The 22148-nt window shown below is 38.7% G+C and overlaps 1 protein-coding gene across 3 annotated transcripts in view; it reads left to right on the top strand.

The window, feature by feature from the left end:
• LOC133616018 (kinesin-like protein KIF18A) overlaps positions 1-22148 on the top strand; it is a 47482-nt gene that overhangs the window by 16077 nt on the left and 9257 nt on the right. For all 3 annotated transcript variants that reach the window (XM_061974998.2, XM_061975000.2, XM_061974999.2), the window contains exons 7-14: positions 4580-4756; positions 4836-4910; positions 5023-5120; positions 6810-6972; positions 10187-10351; positions 11081-11202; positions 11304-11593; positions 17053-17109. In XM_061974998.2, the coding sequence (XP_061830982.1) occupies positions 4580-4756; positions 4836-4910; positions 5023-5120; positions 6810-6972; positions 10187-10351; positions 11081-11202; positions 11304-11593; positions 17053-17109 (1147 nt within the window). The remainder of the gene's footprint in view (positions 1-4579; positions 4757-4835; positions 4911-5022; positions 5121-6809; positions 6973-10186; positions 10352-11080; positions 11203-11303; positions 11594-17052; positions 17110-22148) is intronic.

The following is a 22148-nucleotide window of genomic DNA, read 5'->3' as shown; positions in this document are numbered from 1 at the left end:
CCTATCCCATCCCAATAGTTACAGGTGAATTAAGTGGTTATATCAATCAATCAATCAAACTTTATTTCTAAAGCACTTTTCATACATAAAAGAAATACAACACAAAGTGCTTTACAGACTTAAAAAAATACCCCAATAACCCACATCCCACATCATCAGTTGCACACACATGCACAAATGAATGCATGGCTGAGTACAGAGGAGCCAGGTGAAGAAACACTATCACAGGAGCCATCTGCACCAGGAGATCACCAGACCACGGCCACCAGGACGCTGACACAAAGCGCCCCCACAGCCATGGCCGATAACCCCTAATGCAGAGGGCTCCCTCTGAGGAACGCTAAAATTAAAACTAATAAAACATGTAAAATTAGTAAGAACCATGTGTCGGAATGAAGAATAAAATAAAATACAAGTAAAACATATTATGAAGATAGGGGCTGTCAAACGATTAAAATATTTGATCACATTTTGTTTATAGTTAACTCAAAATTAATCGTGATAATCGCAGATAGGTTTAATTTTTCACCCTAAGCAGATCATTTTCAGGGAATGGGGGCTATCCCAGCTGTATAATATGTGATATTTCTACCTGAATTTATGCTTCTGAAGAGTTAACTGTAATGTTGTACCATTAACTTGTACAAAATTACATGTTGTACAAGTTAATGGTCTTCATATTGCTGGATGACAATGTTTTAACCTTCTCTATTAATTAATAAAATGTAATATTGAGCCTGCGAATCATTCTGTAATTGAGGACTCGACCAGAACATGTTATAAAATAATTTACACAATATTTCAGCCAGCCAGAAAACCCCCACCCCACCCGCCTTCATATTCCTCAACTGATGTACTAGCATTTCTTTAGGTGCAAATATCACATAATAATATTACAAAACATCTCTGACAAAGCATGATCGTAATGTAAGACATTTTTATTTTGTTAATATCACGGTTTCCCCTAAATTGCCAAAATACCTGTGATGGTGGGGGTGTGTTTAGGGGCTTGGTCGATATGACTCATTGCAAGATTTGCTATGATGCATATATTTTTTAAAAAGGCAAAAAAAAATGTGAATATACATTTAAAACAAATGTGTTATTTAGTATTAACATATACATTTTTCTTCCATAATATAATTTTGTTCTATTTTTAAATTGTTGCTGCTTATTGTACAATGTACTTTTTCTCTAATTTTTTTTAGTCACTCTTTCTTTAATAAAAAGGACTGGCAACACATCTAGCATATATTTTTGGTGTTATTGGCAACTGTATTCGTGTTTAAAGACTGTTTGGATACTGTCGTGCCATGTCCGTGACGAAAAGCAGTGTTCGCGCTAGAAATTTTCAAAATGAGGTCCCAAGGACCCCATCAAGTCATAAAAATGGGGTCCCACAGTAAATGTTTTGGGTCCCACTTTTTGTAACCGTTTTGAAAACAAATGATAAATGTATGCATTATTCTGTTATATCTCACATTCTATATTGTGTTTTGGAAAAAGGTTGTCATAAACGTTACTTAATTCATTAAATAAATAATACAATAGAAAACAATGTTTTATGCATACGTAAATTTATTCTGTTATAAACATTCATTCACTTTCTTCTTTCCTTCATGGATTCAAACTTTACCGCTGCTGGTAGTTTTTTCTATATTTTTATTTAATAAGTTGTAGGTGTATAATTTCATGAATTCAGTCATGAAATTATGATAATTGTGTGCCAGGGCCTATATACATTATTTATTTAACGCTTAAATCTCTAGAGTGTACATCAACTTCAGATCTATCCGTCAATTCTGTTTGTTTGTTTTTTTATGTTGTTTTTTTGTTTGTTTTCTTCCCTTTTTGTCAAAGAAAACTATGTTTTTTTATGGCAAACACACAAAATATGCAAAATCTTCCACAAAAAATATTTTTCAAAGTGGAATATTTGATGTGAAGTAATCGGAGCTTTGGATATGTCAATAATTCATAAAAACATTGATTTTGATTCAACATTATGTTTTGAGCAATGACAGTTTTAAAGAAAAAAAAACAGCTTTGCTTTATTAGTCAACATTGCAACTTTTTCTAAATTACATTTCACCTGTCAGCTTTTTTATTCCACTTTTGTTATGTTTTTGTTTATTTTAATAGTATTTTTAGAATGTGCCGTGGGCCTTTAAAACATTAGCTGCGGGACGCAAATGGCCTCCGGGCCACACTTTTGACACCCATGCTATAGATAATTAAACATTTAATCTGATAAATCTATCGATAAAAAGCAGAGCTTGGCGACGCATGCGCGTTCATCATAGCGCAGAGTCAGCATCTCTGCTTCAGTAAACAATGACGGTGATGACGTCACTGTCAGCGATGCGAGCGACACTTGCTAACTTGTCAGCCACTTCTCCAAGAGACTCCTTTTAAACACTCCTCGCACATTAACACTTCAAAAGGCACATATTTTCCCCGTTTGTTGACCTGCAAAGTATGTTTTTGGGGTGGTGAAGTCTGGTCGGGTCCTGGTTAGCTTGACAGCTAACCTGTCTCCATCCTCGAACGATGTCGATCCAGCGGGAGATAAAAGTGAAGTTTCCATGGACTCACAAAGACTAAAACAACTCATTTACTGGAGACATGGCACAGGATGAAGTTAAAAAGCTTGACTTTACACTCACCATAGTGTTTACCATGAAGTCTTTCTTTTGACAGCCCCTCGCAGTAAAGTTGTTTGAGTGCAAACTGACGCAGTATTTGTGATTGATAAACCTTTCGGCGAATCAAAATTTAAGAATATGTACCGGAAAGTTCATTACTTTGAAGACGACCAATAAAAACGCGAAGAAGGCAGGGTCGGTAAAAAAATGTTTTTAAAACCCGCGTCCCGGGGACACGCGGACTTAGGTAAATGCGTGTCCTTTCTGATTTGCGTAAAAAAGACACAAAAAGTGTGTTAACGCCAACAGTGGTTGTTTATAAACTCAGGAAATAAATCCCTGGGCACAGGAGAGCTTTAAGGGAAAAAAGATCAAAGGATTTAAATCATCTCTTATGTTTAGTTATTTAGCACATTGGACTTTATTTTGCTCAAGATATTGTATGAAATAAAGTTAAATTAGGATATAAGTTACATATCTTATTGATGGGACGGCGTGGCGAAGTTGGTAGAGTGGCTTTGCCAGCAATCGGAGAGTTGCTGGTTACTGGGGTTCAATCCCCACCTTCTACCATCCTAGTCACATCCGTTGTGTCCTTGGGCAAGACACTTCACCCCTTGCTCCTGATGGCTGCTGGTTAGCACCTTGCATGGCAGCTCCCGCCATCGGTGTGTGAATGTGTGTGTGAATAGGTGAATGTGGAAATACTGTCAAAGCGCTTTGAGTACCTTGAAGGTAGAAAAGCGCTATACAAGTATAACCCACTTATCATTTATTTATTATATTGTTTCACAGCAATACTGTCGGTTTGTCTGATTACCTCAGTTACTTCTTTTACACTATTTGAACTTAGCTCAATATATAATAATACGCTGCAATGTAACACATAATAACAGTTTCACCTTTACGTTTTTGTGTGATTTTTGTCTTACTCTAAAACGTTTTTATGTCTGCCTGTCCTTAGCCTCCCAACACTCAAAACAATCGGGTATGAAAAGTGCAGACTTTTTTGTAAACTATATCCCGGTTCAGTCAGTATCAGTTTTTCTCCGTGCTAATTATGTTTTACCCAAAACGTCTTGACCAACTATAACTCTAATGCCATCCCCATCCATCCATTTTCTACCGCTTATTCCCTTTGGGGTCACGGGGGGCGCTGGAGCCTATCTCAGCTACAATCGGGCGGAAGGCAGGGTACACCCTGGACAAGTCGCCACCTCATCGCAGGGCCATAACTCTAATGCATTCAATAGTATTGTATTTACAGTCATACGGGTACTACGGCTTCCTCCCACCTCCAAAAACATGCTCCTGGGGATAAGTTTATTGGCAACACTAAATTGGCTCTCATGTGTGAATGTGAGTGTGAATGTTGTCTGTCTATCTGTGTTGGCCCTGCGATGAGGTGGCGACTTGTCCTGGGTGTAAACCGCCTTCCGCCCAAATGCAGCTGAGATAGGCTCCAGCGACCCTGAAAGGGACAAGCGGTAGGAAATGGATGGATGTTTTAAGTCTGATGTGACCATTAACTCAAATCACCAGAAGATATATTTTCATAGTCCTTTGTTACTTTAAATGAACCTTTTTATTGTGACAGTCTGCCATCCTAATGCCTTTGAGATCATGAGTCACCTAAGCTGCTGTACTTTGTAGTAGTGGTATACGATAGACTTGTTTTCATAGAGCCGCTGCAGTGAGTCTGACCGATATTGTGAATGGCTGCTTCTGCTTCCTCGGATGGATATTTCCCATGCCAAAAATATTTATTTTTGTCTATTTCACTGGGGGTTTTTTGCTAACATTACCATGTGCTTTATTCAAGTATAGTAACAGAGTGTGGTTTGTGAGCTTCTTTTTGCTTGCTGCTTTAATCGAAACATCCCAGATCATTTAAACTTTTGGACCCAGGCTAGTTATTTTCTTTTTTTTTTCAGCGCAAGAAGTCTCATATACCATACAGGGACAGCAAACTTACTCGGATACTTAAGGACTCTTTGGGAGGCAACTGCAGGACTGTCATGATTGCCAATGTCAGCCCATCATCCAAGTCGTATGACGACACTCATAACACACTGAAATATGCTAACAGGGCCAAGGAGATCAAATCCACGGTATGTATTAAACTATTGTGTAATGAAATGTGTTTTCTGATGCATGGATTGCAAATGTCTTTATTTGCCTACCTATTAGCTGAAGAGTAACGTTGTAAGTCTGGACAGTCACATTGGCCAGTATGCAGTCATATGTGAGAAGCAACGGCAAGAGGTAAAAAAATACACTGTCACTGACAACATTTCTAACATGGGTCATCTAAAATAATATATATTCAAAGTATGTACTTGTGTTTGACTGTGCCTTATTGTATCTCTTTGGACAGATTGTACAGTTGAAACAAAAACTAACAGAATATGAGGATAAAAATGTGCCATTTGCCTCCAACGCGATGTCTTCCCAGAAACAAGCAGACTTTAAAAGGTAAATGTCATTTTTGACTGTTTCATACCATTTATGTGTCAAACTGTTTTAGTAGGATTTATCATGCAAAACCAGTTTGGTGCTGTAAGTTTTTTTTGTTTTGGAGGAATCAACTAATATGTAGTGCAGGGGTATCCAAACAGGGTCATTTTGATATGTTTTACTTTAAGAACCAGTGGAATACATAGATTTGACTTAGAAGCATGTCAGATTTGTTATTAGCATCAACAATTCAACTTGTTCTCAATGCATTACACCTGTTTGCCCTTTTATTCAATGTTTTAGCTTGTTTTAATTCATTTGTTTAGTAATGTTATTTTTAGAATGTGCCACAGGCGATTAAACAATTAGCTGCGGGTCGCAAATGGCCCTCATGCCGTACACTGCACACCCCTGTTGTAGAGTATATGACAATTAGAGCTGTCAGAAGTGACGCCTTAATGACGGTAACTAATTTATTTATTTAACTGTGTTAACATTGTGGCGTATTTAACTCATGCACATCGTGGCAAGCCAGGCATGTTATGAAGGTGATAGGTATAACTAGTTCAGAGGAATTGCAGAGACATTGCAAAAACAAAACTAGCAAATGATATTATGTGTTTCAGCTTGATATTAATTATATTCATGTTTTGTTATTTTTGGGACACTTGTGAAGTGTTGATTGGGCTGTCAAAAATAACAAGTTAACTCTTGTGATTAATCGCAATTGCATTTATCATGTATATACGCAGATTAATCACCCAATTTATTTTGGCTGTACTTGCTCCTTTAAAGGATGGTTACCTGAAAGGCGGCACAAGTTGTTATATGGTCAGTGATCAGGTCAAAGCATACGTCAGTGCTAAAATGAGTGAGGAGACTCTGACTGCTCTGCTCACCGTCATATTTCACTCCAAAATAGACTTAAGATAAAACTGTTACCAAGTTTTGAGCAAATAAATGGTGTGCATTCAAGTAAAACATTTAAAAAATGTTACTGATTGACATTGTGACAATAGAATTGCATTTGTGTCCAAATACTGAGCTCTTTTTTTAAGGTAATTTAAATTATGCAAGCGAGTAATAACCTGTGATTAATCATGATTAATCCAAATTCAAAAATGTGATTAATCTGATTAAAACATTTGACTTCACAGCACTAGTTTTAAATAAGCATAGATAGACATAGATTTCTCCAAATCCAACACACACAAGCCTATCCAGTCATTTTAAAGACATACAATGGCGTTTGTCCGGTACTTGTACTGGGGGCGGGGGACACAGAAAAGCTGAATGAGTCTCACTCCCACACATTTCATTCACTGGCATCAGAATTCACAACTCGCACAGTGAGAGGCTCTGAATAGAGCATGCACGCTTCTCACACTATTAAAAATTCAGCAGTCTAGCAAGGCCACAACATCTCCTACGTCACTGGAGTTTCACTGAAGAGTGCAGTCACATTTCAGCGACAGCGCCCCAGTATTTTTTTACTTGCATATTGCTTTCCTCTCTCCTGCGTTGGGTTAATCATATGGATAACTTTGTTTAAATACTAAAGATAAAGACCATCATAGGCCTTTGTATACCTTCTAATTTTCACAAATATGAATATTTGAATGTAAGGTCTTAATCTCCCTCTTCTCTGTTAAACTTACTAATGCAGAACTTTGAAAGTCAAAGCCTGTTTTTTTTACATCTCTTTAGGGTGTCAGAATCCCTGCGGCAGATTTTTTCGAACCGTGCCCAAATCAGGAGAGAACAGCTGGATCTGGAGAGACAACTGAAGGAGAATGAGCTGCGCCAGCGGTACATTGAGGAAGACAACCTGCAGGTCCAATATATCTCCGCAAAGGAAAAGACTGACAAGGTAGCGAATGCTTACGCTGCTTTCCAGATCCCATCTTCCCTGCAGGAAAACAGCTGCTGAATCATCATTTTGCTTCACTGTTCTCTATAGTAGTCTTGGCCTGTAATTTACACCACAACAGGACTGGGTCCTGCTCCCCAGGTCTTGGCTATTGGCGCCAACCAAATCCAGTCTATGTACCACAAAATGTATTTGTGAGAGATGCGACATGAATAGCCAATCATTTTAATTGGAGGGTTTTTTTAACAGTGATAGACACAACATAATAATTTTGAGAAATGAGCAACACGGTGGAACAGGGGTTTGTGCATGTTACTCACAATACGAAGGTCCTGAGTTCAATCCCAGGCTCGGGACCTTCTGTGTGGAGTTTGCATGTTCTCTTCGTGACTGCGTAGATTCCTCCCGGGTACTCCGGCTTCCTCCCACCTCCAAAAACATGCACCTGGGGATAGGTTGATTGGCAACACTAAATTGGCCCTAGTGTGGGAATGTGAGTGTGAATGTTGTCTGTCTATCTGTGTTGGCCCTGCGATGAGGTGGCGACTTGTCCAGGGTGTATCCCGCCTTCCGCCTAAATGTAGCTGAGATAGGCTCCAGCACCCCCTGCGACCCCGAAAGGGACAAGCGGTAGAAAATGGATGGATGGAACTATTATTCGTAATATTTATCTTGAAAGCCTTGTTTGTCATCAAAGTGTCATTTGACTACAATTCCAAGCTTTTTGCTGATGGTCGTGTAGCCCATTTCAACCATGTGCAGGTTTACAGTTATTTCCCTAAGATAGAGCTTGTGACAGAGCTTTGGTCTTGACCAATAAGAGGTAAAGCTGTCTGATTACAAAATATTGATTCTGTGTAAGGTGCCTCTTAAACACTTAACACATTGAGATTTGGGTTAGATCTAAGTAAAAAAACAATGATTTGATCAAATATGGAACAATATTTTTTCAGATTTTGCAATATCGATTCACAGGGATGATATAGATTCCACCCCGCACCCTGGTATTTTTGTTGGCAAAGATTTGCACCGGCTTCAAGCGGTTGGTTAAGGTGCCAGAACGTTATGATAATAATCAGTACCGTAGTTTGTATGTATTATATTGGTAACCGTGAGTCTTGTAAGATGACCACTGATATGCTGAAAGTTCACTATGAAGAAAGGACAGCCCCCGTTAATCTTTTGTTTTTACATATTCATCTTCTTGCGCGAAGCACTGTCGTCATGTACGCCAAAAACAAACTCACTTTCGACGTTCACAATAAAATCCCATGCATTACATCCTGTCTGACTGGGCGGCCAAAAAAAGCTTCCATATTTTCTGTTATTGGTTTGCACTTACAAAGAATACCTTAATGTAATTTACAGTGATGGAATGTTGCTGTACAAATTCACATTCACTTTTATTCCTTTACTTCAAAATGATACTTTGTACAGTTCAAGTTAAAAACTTTCCAATCACAAATTTGTTCTTAAAACCTCTTAATAGTAAAGGGAAGAAATAAAGTGCATTTGTATTTAGTAATAGAGTTGAGACTCGAATCAAATCATAATTATTTATTTAGAACCTTATAGATTGAAATATAATTGATTTAGGAAATTGGCAACAATACCCAGCCCCTAATCAAGTATACTTTCCTAAAGGGTCCGGACAGAGCTGTATAACTGGTATGTTGGTGTCAGAGTTGTGTCAGGTTGGTAAAGGATCAAATACTTATTTCATTCAATCAAATACTAATTGTATAATCTTTATTTAATGTTTTTTTGTAGATTTTTTCCCTCACCAAAATAAACCCACGTGTTGGTAGGGGTGTAAATTTACAGAATGAACAGGGGGGCGAATGATTATCCCCCACTTTAGTTATTTTAGTATTAGCCTCACATTTTTCTGTCTTGCCTCTGGTGAGGGCGGTCGCATTTTTTTCCGCTCCCTCTTCACCCAGCTTGCTCTCTTTGTTTTTGTCTTGTCTGAACTTTTTTGAAGCCTCTTTCTTTGCGCTGTCTTCAAATCTAAACATCAGACATGGAAATGATCAGCTGGACTCTCAACGCAATTGACAAAATCTTTTCGACGAGGAAAAGAGGTTCGGGGGAGCCTGGCTGCCCTGATGGAACCATTGCTGCGGGGTACGTGAGAGATTCCTGGGATAAATGGAGAATCAAGTGCCTCTCAGTCCTTTCCATCGAGGACATGGAAGACATCTGCAGTACCTTTTTGGAACCGTGATCGCGGGGCACCTGCTGATTGGGCTGGGCATTGCTCTGGTGTATAGTCAAATTTGTAAGACGATTGCAGCCACTCAAGGAGCCCAAAGGCTGTTCGTTGCAATGGATGGTTTGGGCAGGGCTGTGGGAACACAGACTGTGGCGATTTCTGAACTGAATCGCAAGATGGATCACATCATGGAGAAGTTTGCTGAAAAGGAAAATTGAATTGAATTTGAGAGCACCCAGCATGGACAAATAGAACAGACAAGTCATTGTTTTGTCTGCTCGCGGAAAACAAACATCCTAATCTACGATTTGACTCCCTCGAATGGCTTTGACGCTGTGAAAACAGGACCAGGCTGTTCTGAAAAACACCCCCGAGGACAGCTCAATGATAGACGCTTTTGACCTCCCTCCCTCCTCACCGACACCTGGAGTCGAACTTTTGCAGATCGGCCTCAGTCTATAAAAAACATTACATCATCACAACCAGGACAGTTGGGCACACACACACACACACCCCCTCTCCCCCCCACGCCATCACCACCGCTTGTTTCCCCTCGGGGTGATGGTCAGATGGCAGCGCTTCATAGCAGCGGTCGCCTTCCAGAGCCCCAACGCCCCGCCCCTCTGTTGCGAGTTTGTCAAGATTAAATGTAACGTGTTTATGTGTGCATTGCATGGAGGTTTTTTCCCACTCCAGAATAGGCACCCTTAGGAGCCCAGTCTAGATTGTATTTTTTTACTCATCTTTTTCCCCAGCGTTTTCCTTTTTCCCATCTTTTACGGGGCGCTTTGTGGCGACCCATCAGCGTTCCTGTTCTGTAACCCTGTACACTGTTTGTTTGTCTAATCTTAAACGGGTTTGTGCTGAAAACAAAGTTTCGTTGTACTTGTGCAATGACAATGAAGACCTATCTGATCTGATCTGATCGGATCTGACAAACCTATGATAATATGTCAAACAATGATAGTAAGATGTGTGTTGTTTTTTTTATGTTCTTAGGCTACTTGTAAACATGAGCGGAAGATTGCAATGCTACGCACTCAGCAACAGCACATTTGGAAACGTCAGAAGGAAAAAGAAATACGCTTTCAGGAAAATGATGGCTGGCTTCATCGTGTCGAGAACGAGATAAAATTGTTGAAGTCAAATGATCAGGCTTCTGAGGTTAGTACAACCTTACTATCACATCCACTGGGACTGAACTGGTTACCAAGGTAACCCTGGTTCTCTGACGGAGAACAACTTTTAATTTATCATGATCCATTCCAAATTACAATGGACAATTTTGTTCTTTAACTTGATGCAGCAGCTATTTTTTAATAGAGGCAGACAATAAGCATGGTTGGATAAAGGAGGAAAGGGTTTAATGTAAGATGCATCGTTCAAAACTTGTTTGTTTGAGAAGGTAGGCTGTGTCTCTACTGGTGTCGTGACTGTCTTTGTTTTCTTCCCATCTGTTCTCCCAGTAATTAGAACCGTGCTCATTTTATTTCTCCAGCTTACACGTGGATCACTGAAGAGAATAAATCAATACCCTTTACTCGTCCCTCACACAGCAGCCAGTTACCTAAAACCGTGTTCATGTTTTTTTTTCTTTTTTATCCTTTCTTCCAAGAACTGATCCAGAACTATGACGCACTCAACGGTCAAATGTTCCTCGCTGCTGTTGTTTCGTAGTTTTCTTGCGTCAGAGTCTCTAAACCCCTGCCCCCTCCTCCTCCTCGCCCAGCATACAGAATTTTAAATGAAACAGAAAAAGACAAAACTTTGAGTTTTCTCTTGTCCTTACCTTTTTGCAATTTGGCACTGCAGGGTTCAATTTATTCATATTGTATTTATTTTGCATATCAACTTTTTGTTTCTTATATGAAATTGATGTTATACTTTTTTAAGGTATTGGAAAAGGACTTGCATAATCACAGACTCGAGCTTCAGGTAAATGACCTCAATCAACACATCAAGCAAATGATCAGAGTCACTACTCTTCAGGACCAAGAAAACAAGCGCATGCAAAAGTATGTTGGTAATATAATTATGTGTAATAATCTCAATTAATAAAACAATGTCTTTGCTCATCAACGCAAATCTCATTGTAAATTTCTGTATTGACTTTTAGAATGGTGAACGTGTTGTTACCAGCTTATGGTCGGCTGTACACTGCAACATGTGACGCTGGGCTGGTTACAGCCCATGATAAGGAGAAGAACCATGAGCTGGAGCAGCTTGTGCTAAGGGAACGAGGTGTTGTCTGGGCAGACCAGGAAGAAGCGGGCCAGGACGTAAAAAGTTCATCTAGTGGAGAAACGACACAGGAGACCAAAGGCCAAGGGAACCTTCAGTTTTGCGGCGAATTGGCACCTGTGCTGTCATTCTCACAACTGCTCTACCACCAGAGTAGCCCTTGTAGTAAGTCGACATGTACACTTTATTGATCATTCTTTTACAATTATTGTTATTATTTCTCACCATTGATGTTTAAAATATTCACGCCATAGGAATCATTGTATTTGTTAACTGACGATAAACCATACTGCAGAACTACATTACACTGCTCACAAAAAATATATATATATATACCCTGCTGGACTTAGCCACGATTTTGTCTCCCTGGCTCATGCTGAGCATTCATTCAACGGCCCGTTTACTTTCCCCATCACTTCTAATCTGGTGTTTTATAGCAATGTCAATGACTTTGTGGATTATTTCCAGTCTCATTCTGGTTGTTTCTACTGTGCAAAGTTGTTGCTGTCATTAATTACTTGCATGAGGAGCGATCGTCGTGGGTGAGTGTGTGCGCTGGGGTTTTGACGTTTGGATCATTTTGAGACGTTTTAATGTATTTATTTATAATAAGGATTGTTTCAGTTATCAGAAACCTGCCGCACCCTGAACTGCTTCTTTATAATGAAAAAAGAAAGGGAAGTGTGTTGTGTCTGGGTACAAATCAGTGCGCTCACACTAGCCAAACGTGCTGTTCTTTAGGTGTAAAGTGGGCATCTTACACCTTCGAGGGGGCACAAACTTGTGCACACGCATGGCTAAGCTGAGTCACAGAATGACGAATGCAGGGGTGTCCGAAGTGTGGCCCGGGGCATTTACGGCCAACAACTAGTATTTATTGGTCCTCAACATGTTCTGAAAATGAAATTATTTCTTTATTGTTGAGGTACAGTGCATCCGGAAAGTATTAACAGCGCTTCACTTTTTCTACATTTTAGTATGTTACAGCCTTACTCCAAAATGGAATAAATTAATTTTTGTCCTCAACTTTTTATAGACATTACCCCATAATAACAATGTGAAAATGTTTTTGTTTTTTTTAATAATTGATCATTTATTAAAAATAAAAATCACATGTACGTAAGTATTCACAACCTTTGCTCAACCTTTGGCAGCAGTTACACCCTTAAATCTTTTTTAATTCGATGCCACAAGCTTGGCACACCTACCTTTTGAGCAGTATCGCCCGTTCCTCTTTGCAGCACATCTCAAGCTCCATCAGGTTGGATGGGAAGCGTTGGGTTTCATCCAGGATGTCTATGTACCGGTACCTTGTTGCATTCACCTCCCGGTTCCTGCTGCTGAAAAACATCCCCACAGCAAGATGCTGTCACCACCATGCTTCATAGGGATGGTATTGGCTTGGTGATAAGCGATGCCTGGCATTCATGCTAAAGAGTTCAACTTTGTCTCATCAGACAAGAGAATTTTGTTTATCATGGTCTGAGAGTATTTCAGGTGCATTTTTGCAAACTTTTTTTTTTTTACAAAGAAATGGCTTCCGTCTGGCCTCTATGCCATGCAGGCCTGATTAGTGGAATGCTTCAGAGGTGATTGTCCTCCCGGAAGGTCTCTCCACAGAAAAATGCTGTAGCTCTGACAGAGTGACCATTGAGATATTAGTCACCTCCCTGACTAGATTAAGATGAATGCAGCATTGTACAAAGACATCCTGGATGAAAACCAATGCTTCCCATCAAACCTGATGGAGCTTGAGAGGTGCTGCAAAGAGGACTGGGCAAAGAAAAATGGGCAAAACTGCCCATTAAGTGTGCCAAGCTTGTGGCATCGCATTAAAAAAAACTTGAGGCCGTAATTGCTGCCAAAGGTGCATCAACAAAATATTGAGTAAAGGTGATTACCTACATTTTTTAATTTACATTTTTTAAATAAATCTATAAAAAACGTTTTCACATTGTAATAAAGGGTATTGTGTGTAGAATGTTGAGGACAAAAACGTATGTATTCCATTTTAAATAAGGCTGTAACATAACAAAATGTGCGCACAAAAAAAGTGAAGCGCTGTGATATTAGATACAACACTAACAACGAGGGGTGTTACAAGGTCTCGTGAGAATAAAATAGACGATATTTCTCGTTTAGAGAAAAGCTGTCCCGCGGGTGGAAACCCGTCAAGAGGTTTTCTTTTTGTCAAATAGTCAGCAGCATATTCGTATGGCTATGCGCAGGGGAATGAAAGCACACACTAATTGCTGTACGAACACTACACACTGATAGATAGCAAACAGAGCTAGCCTCGGCATTCCTTGCACCGGGGCGCAACTTGCCCACTCAGGCAAGCATGGCGGCCGCACTCCTTCATTTGATTTCACAGCCAAAGTGTGTGTATACGTCATTTTGGCAGAAGCAGCTAATTGTTTATTTTAGTTTGTATTTGTGGAAACAAGATCAACAGTTAAGACTTCAAAGTGCATCGCCATTGTTTTGTGAGCCAACCAAATAAAAACAAAAAAACGTTTCCTTGTTCACTCTTATATCATGTTCATTCGTTCTCAAAATAAACTTACTTATCTCATCATATGAAATATGACTTACTTCACCAATTATTATTATTAAATTATTATTATGTATTTATTTTTGTTGTGATTACTTATGGAGTATATTGTGAATAAATTGTGAACAGGAAGTGAACAAAAAGTTTTAGCAATTGTTATGTAAAAGAAAAGGGGTAGGATTAAATAAGCTCTGCTTCTTCCTACTCTTTTCGAACATGTTGAAAAGAGAAACTGGAAATTGTGATGAATCATGTTGTATGCTTGCATGTTCAAAATAAACTCAAACTCAAAACTAAAAAAAAAATAATAGTTTTTCTTAGAAGCAAGGTCGCTGACAGGAATTCTGATTTATGGTTTCGCTCACCTGTTTAAACTCTGCACGACGGCCATTGCAATTGTTTTTTTAATTCTTTCGTATGTGAAGATCTCTCATGTGGGTAGTTACATATTCATTCTCTGTTGATATAATGATACTTGTAAAAAAAAAATTAGTTTATTTGCCGCAATGGAGGATTATTAATTTAGTGGAGCAGCTCTGGAGCACCAAAAAATACAGTGTCAGCCAGAGGGGATCTGCTTTTGTTATCTGCAAGTAAAGTAGGTATGTGCCGATAGATCGGCCGACGATTTTTTTAAATATTTCTTTTTATTTTATTTTTTTTAATCAGTAGTCTAACAAAATAATACACAATAACAATACAATTCCAATTCTAAACCATACCCAGCCCAGCAACATTCCGGTCAGCAATCAACAGGGTAAATGAGAGGACACACAAACAAAACACAAAACAATCCAAGGTAGTCAAACAAAAATGAATAATATCAACAACAGTATCAATATTAATAAGAATTCCAGCATAACAGTAATTAAAAATCAATCATTTACATTGTCATCACAGCCATTTCTAAAAAATGAAATAAAACAAATTAAAAAAATTAACAATAGTGTTACAGTGGCTTACACCTGCATCACATTTCATAAGCTTGACAACACATTGTGTCCAATATTTACCACAAGGATGAAAATAAGTCTTATTTTATGTTTATTTAATAGTAAAAACAAATGTATTTATTATTTTATTGAAAAGGTATGTGATCGGCCATTTATGTCTTTTAATAGATTACAAACGCCGATCCCGTCTGACCGATAATTCATTTTTGGTCCCCCGGCTGACAAGCGGTCAGCAACTAATTATGTGTCTCCATACACCGCGTGGAGCTGTTACCCTAGGCCAGTCCTTCTCAAATAGTGGGGCGGGCACCCCTGGGGGGGCGCAGTGTGATGCCAGGGGGGGGCGCATGTGACCTGGGGGAACATGCTTTTTTTCCGTACCAGAATATGACGAGCGTATGTACTTTATCACTTACTTTCACTGGAACCACGGTGGGAGACGAGGAAAGGCTGGTTAGTTGTTTCCATTAATATTAATAAAATTACAATATTACGCAGAGGTATAGTTGTAACAAGTGTATAGGCAAATTATACTGTTTATTGTCATGGTAGAGAGTTGGGGGGCGCAAAATATTTTCTTTTTCCTAAGGGAGGCATAACAGAAAATAATTGAGAAGCACTGCCCTATGCTAATAATAATCACCTCCATTACAGCAAGTAAAGAGCTTTTTTTTTTTTAGTTTCTTAAGTATCATTATCAAGTTGCATTAGCACTGAAGGAGGAGGAGACTAAACATGTTAAAGTCTAAACACACAGAGTGCAAGCCAGCACCAGGCACGCTAATAGCTAAACTATCCACTAAGCTAGCTTGAAACAACATCAAGAAATAAGTGCTTTGTAAACTTTAAAAAGTCCAGATGGAACCGTGTTGAAGCAAAAAGTAAAGCAGTTATCAGGAATATTAAACGTAGATTAATAAGAGGATGATATAATGATATAACAACTACAATTGGTGTATCAGCATTGTCACAGTCCATACACGACATAAAAGAGGAGGATGGATCGATCCATAAATTGGTGGCGTGATACCAAAGATAACGTTAGTATATAATCAATAAAAGAGTACCGGTAATTAGATGTATTTATTTATTTTTAATAACTTTTTTGTTATTTTTATTCATGGTTACAAACTCAGGGAATAATTCACTGGGCACAAGAGGACTTTGAGGGCAAAACCAAATTATTTAAATGAGTAGAAGATAGTAGTTTTTAGTTATTGTGTACAGTTGACTTTGCGTTGATCAAACCATTGTATGTAATAAAAGAGAATAAGGAAGTACTTGTGTTGATATTGTTACATTGTCAATAGCACTCACCAGAAATAAATAGAAAAATGTTAGTTAATACATGTGATCGGTATTGGTATCTTCCAATCTCCCCCATGGGTAATCGGAATTGGCAGCATAAAACCCTGATCGGAACATTCTTAATTAGTAGGCAATCATCCCAACTGGCCGATCACATACTTTGACAGATACTGACAGTGGCTTATTGAACCCAGCATCTCAAACCATATTCTGCGGTTCCAAACTATGTTTACCTTTATTCTAAATGAAAACATTGTTGCCTTGTCCAAGAATTCCCCAAACTTATGTCAAGTAGGTGCAATACAAGTTTCACGTGATACCAAAACCTTGTACAAACGTTTAAGTGAAGACATAAACTGTTCATACCGTACCTAAAAAAAATGTGTACAATAAGTAACGGATCAAAAACAAAAGATGAACTCATGACATACAGTATTTAAAAAAAGAAATAAACAAGTGTCTTGCGGCTTCCCTTCCATTTATCTGATTGGATATACTGTACATACTAAATGGTTTTGGTTCACGTTAATGACAGCAGTGAATGCTAGGACACTGCAGTTTGCACCACCTGCTGCTGCCTCGGCTTAAGACGTATACCTTGCTCAAGATGTTGGCCAAAATGGTGTTACAGACACAATAGGTTAAGCCTTGTTGGCACAACCGGCTGTTTGTATTTGGCGGTTATCCCGGGGAAAAGTAAAACCAGAGAGCACTCTTTTTAAGCAATTCTTTTAATAAACAAAACCATTGTTATATTCCATTTTGCGGGGTGTTAAAAACATATTTAACATGCATTTATAATTTTACAGGTGCACGGATGGGAACTAAAAGATTATCCTCGATCAAAACTGCCCCATCTACAAACGGTAAGGTTTTTGTTCTTTCTTTAATTGTCTAAATTTTCTAAGTTTGTTATGAATTGAGCTCTTTAGTGTTTCTTTCTATTTGCGTGTGTGTGGGGTGGGGCTTTATTTCTACCCATAGGTCGATTTGTTTTTGTTTTGTAGGTTTAGGGGTGGAATTGATGTGATAAATTAATCGTCAAATTTGCATAACTGGCTGTCCCTTTTGCAAAATGTACGTTAAAAAACATGACAAGTACCTGTAAACATGTTAACAACCAAAAACAAACGTTCTTCTGTCCCTTCTTTTTGTCGCTGCACTTTTCCTGAAATTTTGTACATCTATCTATTCCGCCTATAAATCCCTTTTAAAAAAAATGCAACAGTGCTCCATTTACGGTACATGCCTTGACCTGCATATTAGCCGAGAAATAGCAACTTTGTTATTGTGAGGGCTAATGCCAAGGAACTACTTTTAGCAGCACCTTGCTCACAGAGACACACACGCTGCTTCTTCTGCCACCAGCGAAAGGCAAACTAGCTACAGAGCTGTTGGTGCTGTATCATCTCTGAGTTTGTGAAAGTTAATGCTTGATTACAAACCACCCGACGACATCGCTAGGAAGACGTATCAAGATGCTAGTTTCATCACACCATTTTGTACCTGAGTAGTGCGGACTATTCTGAATTCATTATCTAAACGGTGGGCACAAGTCTGAAAGATACAACCATCAAAGTTAGAGTGGACATAATGACTGTTTTATAATGTTCATATTTTGTATTTCTTGTTATTTGTGTCGGCCCTGCGATGAGGTGGCGACTTGTCCAGGGTGTACCCTGCCTACGGCCCGAATGCAGTTGAGATAGGCTCCAGCACCCCCCGTGACCCCGAAAGGGACAAGCGGTAGAAAATGGATGGATGTTAAGCACTAGTGCTACATGAAGGCTTAGTGTTTCACTATAGCATCCTCCCTAAATTTAGGCTAAAAAAAGATAGGTTCTGGATCATCATTTCTGCCAAAGTCGTTGTCATTGGCTCTCTCGAAGTCTGCCATGATAAGCGTTAGTTATTTTTGTTGACGGAAGTAGCGTTCGTTACTAAACGCTCTGTGGAATTTAAGCGTCCAGGAAATAAGCTAAGGTTATACCTAAAGTGACCAAAATATTATAAATAGTGCATGTTGTCATGAATGTGCCTGTTACTATATTGCACACATATTTATTGCATGTATTTAAACTGTTTTTGGAGGGTTTTTTAGAGATGTTTGTAGGTGGGGTAGATATCATTCCCATTACCTGCATTGTTAGCCGCCTCTTGCTAGCAGCTTTTGCACTATTTAGAATGCACAGACAAGAGAAAGAAGTCTGTGTTTTTGTCTCACATAAGGCCCTTTTCCACCGAAGGATCTTTCCATATTTACCCCAGTAAATTTAAAAAAACTTTGTTTTCTACTAAAAACTACCTCAGGAACTAATTTATTCCCTAGTAGCTTGGTACTTTGTAAAGTTCCTGAAGAACTTTAGAGGGGCGGGCTGTGCAGTTGAACGCTGCTTGGTTGAATCAAAGGGTAGGTTGTTTCTAAAATTTGGTATTTGAAATTTCATCCGCCATTACTTTTTTTATTTCATATTTCTTGTGTATTTCTATTATAACATACTTGACAACAGAGAGAAAGAAGAACGAAATAAACTTCTAGGTTTTGTGGGTGGAGGGCAAAATTCCAAAAATAAATTGCAGTTCCCTTTTAATGCCACAAGACGGAGGCGCCTGTGAGTGCTGTGAGATGGGAGGAGGGCCCACAGCCGCACCTGGTTCTTTTTTAGAAGAGCTATACGGGCTTTCATGTCAGAGTCCTCAAAAATTTCTAGCAGATTTGTTGCAAATCGCTTTTCAGAAAAAGAGTAGCTAGGATCGCTAGGTTATCAATACTCATACCTCCTGCTCGCTCTTCTTATTCTCTGGCAGACCAGGTGCATTGTAATGTGTGTACGAGTGAGGGCGAACAGGTGGTGCTATAACTATTCTTGGCTGCCCATGACAAATACATGTATGGGAAACATTGCTATAACCCAAGTCGTGTAATACAATTAGATTTATAGCTCTGCTACAGATATTGTATCCTCTCCCAGAGTTGAGTCATATAATGTGGATCACGATTGATTTTATAGAGAAAAGTTATTCTTAAAGACCCTTTGGTGAAATGCAACTCAAAGGCTGTCGTGAAATATTACATTTCAAAGTGGCTGAAATGAAATTTATTGCACATGGTCTACTATGGCTTCAACAAAGCACCTTGTGGTTAAAATAAAGATTTCAAGAAAAGGTTTATTGAATGGGAACACAATTTGAAAGCACCATGGGGGCTGTCACTGTTACTTTTGCATTTCTTTTTGAAATATGGGTGAAATACGATATATGGTTTGAAAGTTTACTGGTAACATAAGCACAGCCTATTTATGTGAAGCTTATTTTGTTGAATAATGGTTCTCCACTGTACGTTGTGCTTTCATTGGCATTGTTAGAATAAAATATAATTTTGTATGAATAGGGACGATACAGTTCAGCATACTTCCAAAACAACTGATACTATAAACTGAGTGTATAGCTATTGCTAATTTCCAACAATTGTCCCTAGTTGGACTTTTAAATAAATAAAATACTCTTACACACCATAAAATCAATCAAATGTACTCAAATATCACTCCAGTGAAACTTCAGTTGAGTTCAGTTCAGTTTATTTAGTACTTTAACTCAATTACCACTGCACAATTAAGACTAAAGTATTTTGTTGAAATAAAAAAAAAATAAAGAATGTCTCTGTTTGGCAATAGCAGCATTAATCAATGAAGTTGTTAATTTTTCAGTATGCATACAAGCCATTCAGGGCCTTCAAAAGAGCATGCCAATGAAAGTATGTGTAATATAATCAGTGTAATATATGCAACCTTTATATAACTGTTGTTATTCACTATAGTTTCCCTTATTGGGAGCATGCAGCTGCTGTTTTGTCTCTCTAATGAAATCATAACTGCCTGAATCTCAATATTTTATGTACTAACGCTAGTTTCTCTAATCTCCTATTAAATTCCACTGTGCCTATGGTGTTAAAGTCTGTGTAGTGTTGGTATATGTATACATTTTAAATAAGGTCCCTATAAATGGTGAATTCTGCACATCAAAGCTTTTAGCGTTCGACTAACTGCTCTGATCTCACTTAGATGTCCGTCCCTTTCCACTTCCTCAGCTCTTATGATAGGCACTGCACCATAATACAGTATGAGAAATAGCTCCACCCTGCAATTTGCTCAGCCAATCAAATATGACCAGATTTAGAAAGGGAAGGGCTTTAAAGGGGGAATTAACACTTTGCCTGTCTGGTTATTAATAGAAACTAATACAAAAATAGTCACAGAAGGTGGCCTTAGAGGATTAAATCGTGTCTAAGCTTATGTTTTTTTCCATAAATTTTCTCCCTCTCCTGTTTTTTTTTAGTCATTTGTAATCGCTATGGTTCCACATTCCTGTACATTCCTATATATTTTACCTTTCATATGTTTCCCTCTGCTTCAGATGTCCCATTGTCTGGCTCAGCCCTCCATTCTGCTTTTTCTTTTTACCCGCAAACGTTTTTTTTCTGTCTCGCCTCAAACCCTCCCAATCCCTCTTGAGCTTCATTCATGAAAATGCAGATCCACAGCAGGGCAGGGAAAAACGTCAGCAGACGTAAACTCCCCGGCTCCACCAACCAGGATAGGCGCACTATAAAAAACAGGCAGCAGCAACCAAGCGACCCTAATTCAGTGCTGCCTCCACCAGAAATAGCAACTCATGCATGTATTAATCCCCTACAAGCCAAAAATATGTGATTGAAGGAATTCTGCTTCCATTTATTGCTAGAAACATCTCCACCGCCACAGGATAGTACTATTTATTTTTGGCTTCTCACTCTAGAGTGCTGTCTGACGTCTGAATCATAGCTGCTATATATTACTTCAAAAATGTCAAACTGACGTCTCAATCAATTGTGTTGCACACAGTCACTGTCTCTACGGTGTGATATTAGTGATTTCCTCTTTAACCCTCATCATCCCTGGTTACTTTGCTGCAGGAAATGCTATGAGTGTAATGGTCTTCATCATACAGCATTATACAGGTACTGATATTCTACCCCATTCCCATCTGCAAATTAATACTTTGGTTTGGATTCTGAGCACAGATGCTATTTAATGGTTGTCATTTGTGTATTCATAAATGGCATTGAATAGTCTAGGGCTGAACTATTCAACTCAATTGTTTTGGTGGCCCCACTTCCAGAAAGCTAAGGACCGGGGGCCTAACTTCTCCCTTCACTATTCCTCTTATTTTGTATATTCCTGAAAACTGGCAGTAGACATTTGATTTTGGTGTATTTATTTTGTCAGAGTTACAGGAGCGCTCTGCTGTTTTTAAGGAAATTCTGCAAAAAAGTTTGTCAAAGACCATCTCTGTGACAGCGCACTAGTATTTTTAACACTCTGCTACAAAAATGTGAGTCTCTCACAAGTTTTTTGACCTGAACTCACAGCCTACCAGTTGAATAGCCCAAATGTTGGAAAAAGAAAGGATCTAAAATGGAACCTTGATGAACACTAGTTGAATACCGGTAACTAAAGACGTTGAATAAATGACTACTGAAGTAAACAAGCTACAGCAACACAAAACATTGTAATTGCCAAAAAGAGGTGCCTTGAGGAACACCTCAGTTGTGTATATGACAAGTTTGGAACACTTTGTTCTAAGTTTTTCTTAGCAAGGTTAAAATATCAATGCAAGGATCTCTTAATGTGTTTACATTGGTCCAAGTACCTCCATACCTCTCGTGTTTTTTTAATTTGCTGCCAAAAGGTCGAATTTGGCCTCCGGGCTGCAAGTTGACGAACCCTGGTGCTGCGCCTGTGGTCACCTGCTTTATGCAAATGAGGTACTCGCAGAGGGTTTTAAAAAAATTGCAGTGCAAATTATTGTGAACAAATAGATGACAAAGTATTCTGCACATGTTTAAATGTGTTATAAATTACAAAAT

The sequence above is a fragment of the Nerophis lumbriciformis genome, linkage group LG15 (assembly GCF_033978685.3).
Source record: "Nerophis lumbriciformis linkage group LG15, RoL_Nlum_v2.1, whole genome shotgun sequence".
NCBI classification, from domain to species: Eukaryota; Metazoa; Chordata; class Actinopteri; order Syngnathiformes; family Syngnathidae; genus Nerophis; species Nerophis lumbriciformis.
This window is presented reverse-complemented; position numbering and strand designations above follow the sequence as displayed.